The sequence below is a fragment of the Blastomyces gilchristii genome, assembly GCF_000003855.2.
Source record: "Blastomyces gilchristii SLH14081 genomic scaffold supercont1.2, whole genome shotgun sequence".
In the NCBI taxonomy this organism is placed as follows: domain Eukaryota; kingdom Fungi; phylum Ascomycota; class Eurotiomycetes; order Onygenales; family Ajellomycetaceae; genus Blastomyces; species Blastomyces gilchristii.
In genome coordinates, this window is record NW_003101681.1 from 997147 (window position 1) to 1008483 (window position 11337).

Below are 11337 nucleotides of genomic sequence, written 5' to 3' on the forward strand. Positions count from 1 at the left end.
AGAAATTGACGCTTCAATTTGCATTGCTTTAATAGAAGATAATTTGAATGCTTTCAGAATTCTTCTCAAAGCTCTGTTTTGCAGACTTTGAAAGAGTTCAGTGAAATTTCCTTAATTATTTCATTAAACTTGAACTTCATAATCAGCTACTGAGATAATACAGGCTATGTATAACTGTCTCATAGTCTGCAAGAATAGACCTCTCTCTGTATTCAATAGTCTGATAATGTTGTTCAATAGTCTTTCTGTCTTGACAGTTCTTTGTTGAATATGATATTTAAAATTCAACTTGAAGTTTAATCATACTTCTAATCATTTGATATTTAAACTGGGTTTAATCTCTCTATTTAAAAGAGTTAGAGATAGTTCTTTCTCATTGAATCTAGAAAAGAAATGAATTAACTCAGTTTTATTTGTATTAAATTGAATTTGATTGATATCTGCTCTGACAAAGATTTTCTTTGCAGCTTTTTTAATCACTTTCAAATTCTCTTTGATAGTTTTTAAGCTGTAGACTAGATCAATATCATCTACATAACTCAGAGATTATACTATTTTCATATTTCTATCTTTGAATAGATATGCAGTGTATATTACAAATAAAATGAGTGAGATTGAAGATTCTTACAGCACTTCTATTTTTATCTCAGTCTTATTTTATTTCATTTCATCAAAGAAAAGTTGTATGATTCTTTTAGATATAAAACAGTTAACTCATTTTATTAGAGAAAGTGATAGTTTTAATATCTTCAAAGTCTGAATTAACTTTGACTTTGAAACATGATTAAATGCTTCTTTTATATCAATAAAAACTGCAGTTGAGACCAGATCTTCATGCTTTGCTATTTAAATATCATGAACAACTGAGAGAACAGTGTCAATTGCAGAATATTGTTTTCTATCTCTTATTTATTCACTGAATAAAAGAGAGTTATTAATAGAGCTTATAAAAGATAGTTAAGTAGCTATTATCTTTTTTAAAACCTTTTCTAGACAGTTTAATAGAGATATTACTCTATATGACTTAGAAATTGAAGTTTTTCTATTAGGTTTTGTAAGAATCACTTCAGTGACTTCTCTTCAGCATTCTGAATGATATTCATTTTTCAAGAGATTGAAAAAGAGCTCAAAATATTCATTCTTTTAGTAGGAATATGTCTTTTGAATAATTAAGTGATTAATTGAATCAGGCCCTGCAGCAGTTTTAACAGAACTTGAGAAGATAGCTGACTCTAATTCATCTTGTGTAAGATCAGGCCATTCTCAGTCATTTTCATCAATGTAGTTGAGAAGTGATATATTCTCTTTCTCTGAATCTGAATCTGATGAGTTCTGAAATAGAAAGCTTGACATTTTGTCTCAAAAGAGTTTGCTGTATATGATTCATTCTGAAACTCATATTCTAAGGCTGGAAGTTTTGCTACACTTCTTGTTTTAGTATAGTTAAAAGCTTTAAAAACTTCCTTTTCTTATACTTCTTCAAGAAATTTATTCCAGCAGTCTATTTTAGCTTTTTTACTATCTGAAAAATATTCATTTCTGACAGCTTTGAACTCTTCATCAGATATTACATCATTCTTTCAATCTCTTCTAGCAGTAGCTAATTCTATTCTTTTAGATGAGATATTCTCATTTCATCAAGGTTTTGAATACTCAGAAGATTTTCTCTTTAAAATATTATCTCTAACACTTGTTAGAATTATAGATGTAATGAGCTTCACTCTATTCTTAAGCATTTCATTTGAGATATCTTGATCAGAATTTCAATATAGCTTACTCTGTCTTTCAGATTTTCACAGTTTTATACTTTCTTTAACTGCTTTTCAATCAGCTTTTTCAAAGTTAAACTGATTAGAGAGAAGAGAGTTTTCACTTATTTATTTTTCACTCAGTTCAATATTAAATTGAATAATCTCATGATCTGATTCTGATATCTCATTTAAATCAATAAATCAGTTTACAAGTCTTTTTTTCATTAGATTTTGTGATATAAAGATTAGATCTATAATAGATTTCTGTTTTATATCTTTTCTAAAGAATGTTTGTTAATCAGACTTATTAACTAAATCTATTGAATACTCAAAGATTCATTTAATCAGATTATCAGCTCTTACTACTCTCTTACATTCTGAATTTCATCAGAGATAATGTGCATTGAAATCTTCTACAGTTATAGAGTTTCTTAATGAAGTTATATTCAGAAATTCTCTATCAATTGTTCAGATATTATTATTTTTCTTCAATGACTTTTCATTATAGATATTTATAAGCTGTATAGTATTAAACTCATTCTCTTTATCTATAATATCACTCATCAGAATATCAGAGTCAGATATGATATCAAATCTTAGATTAAATTAATATCTTGATCTCTTTCTTTCATAGATCATTACTCTTAACTTTATCTCAGACTTTTGAGATAGAAAGCAGTAGTAGCTTGAATGAGAAATGATGTATTTTTACTCAGTATCAAAATTCAGTTTCTGAAGCAGTATAAAATTAACTTTTTATTTAAATACAATTTGAAGATAAGAATAAATACATTTTAAGTTTCTATTCACATTATTTTGAATAAATGTGATTTTTAAAGAGTTTTTAAACTTTTTTTCTTGTTTTCATTGTATATTTATACTAAAAGAAAGTAGAGTAGAATCTAATGACTATTATCAGATAGTAGATTATAACTATTCTGAAAAGTAGAAATCTTAACTACTTACATTATATCTAGTTTATTATCAGAGTTATTTCTTAATTCTCTAATCTTAACAGAAGTTTGAGAATTCAAATTCTGTTTACATTTAGCTGAAGAATTGAAGTTTGAAGATTTAGATAGTTGAGAGTTTCTTCTTTTTAAGCTTGCAGTTGTAAGTTTACTGGCTTGACTATTCTCTTCAGTACTAGATTTACTTTAAGCTTCATCTTTTCTTCAGTTCTTTTGAGTTCTTGAAGTAAACATACATTCTTTTGAGCTAGATGCATGTTTTTCTTTGCAATTAGAGCATTTAAGCATAGTGTGTTAATATATTTCATCTCTTTTTAAGCATGTTTCATATTTATACTCACTAGTTTTGTGATCTCTGGCACAGAATGCATATTTTGAATCTCTAAAACAGAAGATTGTAAAGTATTCATATCTTTAACAGTTTGAACACTGTGTTTGAGCTTTGAGATTCATTCTTGAGTCTTTGTATTCATGAACTCTCATTTTCAAATCTGCTACTCTTACTTCAGAGATCTTTGACTGTTCAAGTGTTTTTATATATACTAGAACAGAGACATTTCTTCTGCTTTGTCTGAACTTAATTGAATTTAGTTATACAGACTCTTTTCTCAGTTAAATAGAGTTGTATTCTTCTAATTTATTTTTGAGAAGTAGTATTCTCTCTTCACAGTCAAAAATTTCAACTGGAATATTATAAAGAATGAATTTATTCCACTTTTCATCTCTCTTAGATAGAATTATTGTATTTAACAAAGATTCTACTGCTGATTTTCAGAGATTCTCATTCTGAATAAAGAATTCTGCACTGAATTCAGACATTGTAGTCAGAATGATAGAGTTTTCAAAGAAGAATGACTCAATTGAAGCTATAACTGATTTTTGAACTTCAATATCAGTCATTAACTGAGAAAAGAACTGCTGATTAATTTCATTTCTGATTCTGAAAATGAGATTTGAGTTTAGCTTGTTTCTTTGTAAGATATTCTGATTTGAGACTTTGAGAATAAGTCTTCTATTTCTGGAGATTTGAAAGTTTTTCTTCTTTTACATTTTTTTCTTTATCTTTCTATCAATAGAAGTATGAGCATTATTCTTCTCAGTTTTCTCAGGATTTTAAGCATGTTTTGAGATAGCAGATTTAGAGATAGCAGATTCAGCTGCTTGAGCATATATTTTCTTCTGATTCAAAGAAGAAGAAGAAGTAGAAAAGAAGAAAGAAGAGTAAGATGAGAAGTCAGTGATTATACTAGAAATTTTCAATGTTTTTTGAACTGTGTTTGAAATTCTAAGTTTGAACTTAATCATCTTCTGTAGTTGTCTAGTCTGAGCATGAAGAATTAACAGAACTTCTTCATTTATCTCACTCAGATACTGCTTTTCAAGAATCTTACTTACTTTTTCAAGTTTCTGTATTTCAAGAACTTGTTGTTTCTCTATTTCTTCTTTCTTTCTTCTCTTCAGAATTTCAATCTTAGGAATAGTATTTGAGAAAGCATCTTTTTCCATATCAACTGAGTGAATTTTTGAACTCATTATTCTCACTCAATGAAAAGTTAGTCAGACTGTTTTAATTGAGATATGTATTGAACTCTTTTGAAAAGTTGATCAGACTGTTTCAATTAAGAGGTTTCTAAGTCTGTTTTCAATTGAAAAGTTGATTAGACTGTTTCAAAAGAAGAATAAAAGACTTTTATGTATAAAACACCTGATTTTTTTCACACTAGTTCAGTAACTAGATTAGATTTTTGAAGAGAATCTAATAAACTAAAATTGATTTTTAAGATAAATTAATAAAATCTTTACAATCTCTTTCTTGGAATACAGTGAGAAAAAGTATGATATCAATTAATAATAAATCAGATAATATAACAGTTTTTGAGAGAAAAACTGATAAAAAATAAATTAATTTTTTACAGAGAAATTGATTAAAACTATTTAATTTTATTCTAAATTATTCAATTCTTCTCACACAATAAGTGTGCAACTCAAATCAGTTAATAAAGAGTGTAAAAAGAAATTAAGTATTAATGAAAGCTCTTCAGCTGCTGAAAAAGTAATTCTTACTTAAAAGAATATGAAATTATGACAGAAAACAGCTCTGTTTTTAATTCTTTGTAAGAATATTATATAAAATTCAGAGAAAAACATCTTACTTTTTCAAGAGAAGTAAAAGACTATTTCTAAGATCTTTTTTTTTTTTGCATTAACTACTGCAGAAGAATGAGATAGAAACTGCTAAGATATATACTACTGTATACTCTCTATCAAGACTTTTCCTCTTCAGAGTCTTGATATTATAGAGAATATAAGTCTGTTTCTATATAATAATATAAATATTATCAGCAGAATGTAGAGGAACTGGTTATTTATATCTCAAAATAGAAGACTTTATCAATGATTATATCAATATAGAGTTAATTCTCAAATTCAATAGAAATCTAGTGTTGCTGTTCTCAATCTCTTGCAGAATCTATTGAATATTGAGATATTAAAACTAGATTTAATATATCTCACTGTGCAGGGATCAAAGACTCAGTCAGATCTTGAAATATACTGATTTTATAGTTGTTATGTCTGCTGATTATGTATCAAATACAGTTGCTGAGGTATCTTTTTATACTTTTCTGCCGGGGATGGGCCAGATTGAGAGAGGTGATATGAGGGTGAGACTTGGTATTGATGTCTAGATACACTGAAGACAGACTGTGAAGATTGCACTTCAGAAGTGGCTGTTGATTATGTGCTTGATATTATCGCCGAGGTATCTTTTTGTATTTTTCTGCCAGGGATGGGCCAGATTAGGAAGGGCGGTACAAGGGTGGGACTTGGTGTTGATGTTTTGAAACATCAAAGATGGACAGGGTTTTCGCGGAGATCACTTCTCAGATATCTCCACAACTACAGATTGAGGATCTTCTAAAATCGAGAAGATTGGTGCATATGACTAGGTCTCTTCACCTTACAATTTGTATGGCAATTTGGCCCGGGGTTGTGGTGTGGTAGGGGAGAATGGGGGATAATCCCACACAGGAGTTTTGAACAATGTCTGGTTCATGTTTGGCTGGATAACTCCACCACCACACAGGGTATGCGGTCGGCGATGGGATCAGAATGCTCGTATGATCGAGGGCTTTTTGATGGATCTATCAGCGGGTTCTTATTCGAAAAATCGAGCGAGTTCGTGGTGGAGCGGTTGTGTTGCCTGATACAGATTATATAATAACTGTATACAAAGAATATCAACAGTGCATGTATTGAATGAAGATAATGTTGCTATGCAACACTGTAGCTGTTTCTGTACATCACTGAAAGCTGTTAATATTTTCTTTGAGTCTCTTTATATTTGATAAGTCAGTAATATATTTCAATGCACTTCTTCTTTCATTATTATTATTATTATTATTATTATCATTATCATCATCACTATCATCATCATTATTACCATTATCACTATTATTATTATTATTATTATTATATTATTTCTAACTGTCTCTTGTGTCTTCACTCTTCTTTAATACTCACTGAAATTAATTATGTCATCTCTCTTCAAATATTCTGCAGTTCTGTGAATTATCAAGGCATGTGAGCACTGTCACAGATTGAAGAGAGAGAAGAAGAAGATGTTTAAGTAAGAGAAGACAGATTATAAGATATGTTATAATGCCTTGAAGAGGCTCTGTAAGAGAGTAGAATGATAATGATTTTAAGTAATACTTCTGATAGATTTAGACTGAACTAAGTATAGAAATAATGCAGATAACACTGTCTGTAGAGATTGAAGAAGAAGATAGTAAAGAGTCTTATACAGTAGTAATGAGATCAGAAGAAGTTCTGAGAATGATTTAAGACTAAGATAAAGAGAGAAAGAGAGAAGAAGAGCGTTACTATAAATAAACAGTGATAGAGAAGATTAAGAGAGTATTAAAGTGAGAGATAAAGAAGTTAAACTGATAAGTTTTTTATTATTGAGAGATAATAATTTTTAATAATACTTCTGTTCTCTAATTGATTAGCAGAAGCTGACAGAGAAGAAGAAGATTGAGATCTTATTCAGATCTTGAATACACTTCATGATTCAGAATATTAAGAAGACAGCTCTACTCTCTGAGCATGCTAATCTGCTTACTGCTAAGATGAAACCTGAGACAGTAGATCAGAAAATACAGGATTTTAAGACACAGATTGATCTAGCTAAGAGAGAGCAGTGAGAACTCTTCTTTAAGAAGATAGTGAAGAAAGATTTTGAGATAATTATCATCTCAGATGAGAAGAAGAAGAAGAAGAAGAAGAATGAGAAGTGAATTATAAAGAATAATAAGAAGAATGAGAAAGAGTAGAAAGATAATAAGTAGAAAAAGTTTTTTTCTTTTTATATTAGTTAGTTATAAGTTCATAATTATTAATAATTGAAATTAATTTTGAGTTTTTAAAAATTATTAAACAAGTTGTAATCAAGTCAGGAATAATATATATATATATATATATTTAACTATCATGATTCATAAATCACTATAATGTATAAGTATCAACATTTTTTCAATATTAATATTCACAATATTAATATATAATTAATGATATTATCTGATAACATAATTTAATAACACTCTCTTTCACAATATTAATATATTTCAAGAAATATGACAGAGATTAATCAAGATTATTTATTTACTTTTATATATTGATAATATTCAATCTGAGTTAGTATTAAAATTATAGCTAAGCTAAGAAACAAGATTATTTTCTCTTATATTAATTCTTCTTACACACATCAGTGATCAGTTATTGAAAATAAATTATTATCTTTCTTAAATTATTATCATATCTTCTGAATTCACTTCTTTCACTTCTTTTACTTCTATTGAAGATTCATAAACTCTTTAAGAAATCACTGTGAATTACAAAGTCTATATTATTTACAATTTAATACAGAATACTCTCTTTCAATTATAATGAATAATCACTTCATTCTTCATATCTGATTTCAGGTTATAAAATTTATGAAAAACTCAACATAGATACTGAGATGAACTATGAAATAATTATCAACAGATTGCATTGTAGATTACTGAAGAGTTATCTCTCTACTATAATCACTACAACTTTATTCAGAAATATTCATTATAAACTGATTATAACTCTGAAGAAATTTTCTGACATCTGAAGTCATTAGAATGCAGATAATAAAAGAAAAATAATCAGAAAATTACTACTGAGCTGATAAGTTACTCTATCAGATAATAATTTTTGATAACACTAACTTTCTAATTTGAAGAAAACTATGTGAAAATAATTATATATCAGTACTCTGATTTCACAACTCTTATCTAATAACTTCTGTGAATAATTACTTTATATATATATATCTCTGAATCTTTCTCTTTAATCAATTGAAAATCCTGAATTCTGAACACTTCTTTAAATACTTAATTCAAATCTTTATATTTCATATTGATTCTGTCTTCAGTTCAATCTCAAGACATACTACAAAGTTAATATATAATATCTAGAATCAGAGTTGAAGAATCATCAAAGAGTATCTCTTATAGTAAATGTATAAACTATTACAAACAATCTTACATTTATAAGAGTTATATGTTATTATATTAATAAGAACTGAACTTATCAAGAGATATTAATTGAATTTGAATCATTGATTAGTAGTCATACTGAGAATTATATAATAGAGATATTAATAACTGTGATTAAAAATGACTATTGAGATATTAGTCTCAGTCTTCTTATAATTATAACTGATAATACTGTAAATAACTACACTATAGTGAAGAGCTTAGAGTAAAAATTGACTTTGCATTTCTGAAATGATAAATAAGATTATATTCTCTACATTACTCATATAATTTAACTTGTGATATAAACACTGATAAAGAATCTTAACATCAAGATAAAGAATAATAAGATGACTGATTCTTGAGATGAGAATAAGATGAAAGTGATTACTCAAGTAACTTTTACATTTACTTTATAAAAGATAATATTTTTTAATAATACTTTTTAATATTACTTTTTAATAATACTTTTCAATAACACTACTGTTACTTTTGAATAGATTGATTAATAATTTAAATATCATAGATTCAAAACATTACTAATGCAATTTGTATCTTCTCTAAACAATAATAATAATTTCATGATATTTAATAAATAAATAAATCAATCATATCACTGAATATAATACAGAATGTTAGAACACAGTGAAGTTCAATATATAAGATAACTATTCAGACTCTTCAAATGTATCAGATAATTGATTATTAAGTGCAACACTCTGATTGAGAAAAGATTCAGATATTGAAACTTTCTGATATAAAGTAAACTCAGTTGAAATATATGATTGATTTACTGTTTCAGTTTTATAAGATAATAAAGACAGTCTTAATCACTTATACACTAATACTGCAGTCAGTCTGATGAGTGTATAATAGTTTATTTACTTATCTTGAGAAGCAGTTAAATCACTTAAAAAGAAATTCAGTCTGAGATAATGCTATAGTGCAGACTATTATTACTGTAAGAAAATAAACTAGTATATTATTATAGCAAAACTGAACAATCTTTTACAGAGTATTATACTGTAGCAGCTCTACTAGATCTCTTCTATCAAGTTAATATCTACACTTCTCAAGATTGAACAGAGAAGAAATGAGACTTATATATTAAATTAGCTTAAGACTACTATAATATCAACTATCAGAGATTTGAATAAGCAGATATTCAAGATATGAAGACAGTGAAATATAATTCTCTAATAAGTAATAATCTTTGATAATACTTTATATTATATAGAACTATAATACTAACTTTGAAACAGAACTTATATATATTAATTATAACTGAAAATCAGATAAAACTACATACTTATAAAACTGAATTTAATCACTATCTTTAAGATAATCTGATAAATTTACATACTAAATCAATTCTAGAGCTATGAAAAATTATTGAGAGTATATATTCAATTATTACACTGATGATACATGATATTCTGATAATTTCATTAACAGAAGTGAGAATGAAGTGAAAGTTTAACTCAAGTTAAGATATTTATTACTATCACTGAGAATAATTATAAGAAGAAACAATCAGAAAACTCATTATTATAAAATATAAAATTATCAGACAGTTTAATATCTCTGATCACAGTATATCAGAGAAGTGTCATTTTTATAAGAAAGTGAAGAATAAACTTATACAAGAATGTATTTAGTTATTTCATAAGTATTATCAATAATTATTATCAAATTCTGATTATATAAGTAATCACTGAATAAACTGAATAAGACTGATTTTAATCTTCAGTCTCAGTCTCATTCTGATTTTAAAAGAATGATTATCTTTCACAGTTTATTCTGAGAAATTACTCTCATTTCACTGTTCTTGAATTAAATCTGGTTATTTTTCACATCATTTCTCTCAGAAATGGTCCATTTTCAGATTTTTTTGAGACTTGGTTCTGGTGGGACTCACGCCAAGAAATGTATGGAACCAGACCAAATGGGACCAAATGTGAAATTCATGGTCCCGCCGGCCAGTCTAGCTAGGTCTCTTCACCTTATAATTTGTATGGCACTTTGGCCCGGGGTTGTGGTGTGGTAGGGGTGAACGGGGGATAATCCCACACAGGAGTTTCGAACAACGTCTGGTTCACATTTGGCTGGATAGCTCCACCACCACACGGGGTATGCAGTCGGCCGAGGGCTTTTCAATGGATCTATCGGCGTGTTCTTATTCGAAAAATCGAACGAGTTCGTGGTGGAGCGGTGCGGTTGATGGCTTCAGATGTAAACTGCAGAGGTCTTATTCTGTAGTTTGTTTTATTATAGTCTCTCTTTACTATACTTTTTCTTTTCTATTCATTTCTATCTATTTATTTAATGTGTCTATCTTTAAGACTATATTCTTTTTTTCTTTGTCATGATATTTTCAAATGATTTCAAAGTATCAGAAGATGTTAAAATACTGTAATTTGTAAACAGTTTTTATATTCTGAGCTGGAATTTTCTGATTTTACATATCTGAAATTGGTAAATGTATAATAGTTGACTTTATAGATATAGAAGAAAACTCTGAGAACTAAAAGTTCTCAGATAAATGTTATAGTCTCTAACTGTATACATCTATAATTGAAGAATAATAATAATAATAATAATAGCTTAATTCTATAAGAGATGCTCAAGAATGTTTCTTACTAAGATTAATTTATTTATTTACAAGTTTAGAAAGTTTCTCTGTTACAGATATAGAGAATAATATTCTATAAGTATTTAATAAGTTCTCTGAAACTTCTTTTATAGACATTATTCATAATTCAGATAGCTGCTTCTGAGTGTCTGCAGTAGAGTTCACAGATATTAAAGTATATAAGTTTCTAGTTCTTTCAGTTATAATAGATGATTGCTGACTGACAGAGCTTGAAATGTAAGAATAAGTACTTACAGATAATTATTCAGATATTTACAGCTTAATATAATATATACTGATAACTACTAGAAGTATTCATAATAGAAAGATAAAATGTAGAAGTTATATATATAATAGTATTCAAGCTGAGTTATGAATAGTATTTATAAACTTCAGTTTATATAGTTATGTGTAGT

The 11337-nt window shown here is 27.6% G+C and overlaps 1 protein-coding gene across 1 annotated transcript; it reads right to left on the reverse strand.

Moving 5' to 3' along the window:
* Positions 1-3528: 3528 nt before the first annotated feature.
* BDBG_16252 (uncharacterized protein) lies at positions 3529-3717 on the reverse strand (the record flags this gene model as incomplete). The annotated part of the gene is made up of 1 exon (XM_031724243.1): positions 3529-3717. A coding segment is annotated over one exon (188 nt), but the record flags the coding sequence as incomplete, so codon positions are not given.
* Positions 3718-11337: the final 7620 nt, after the last annotated feature.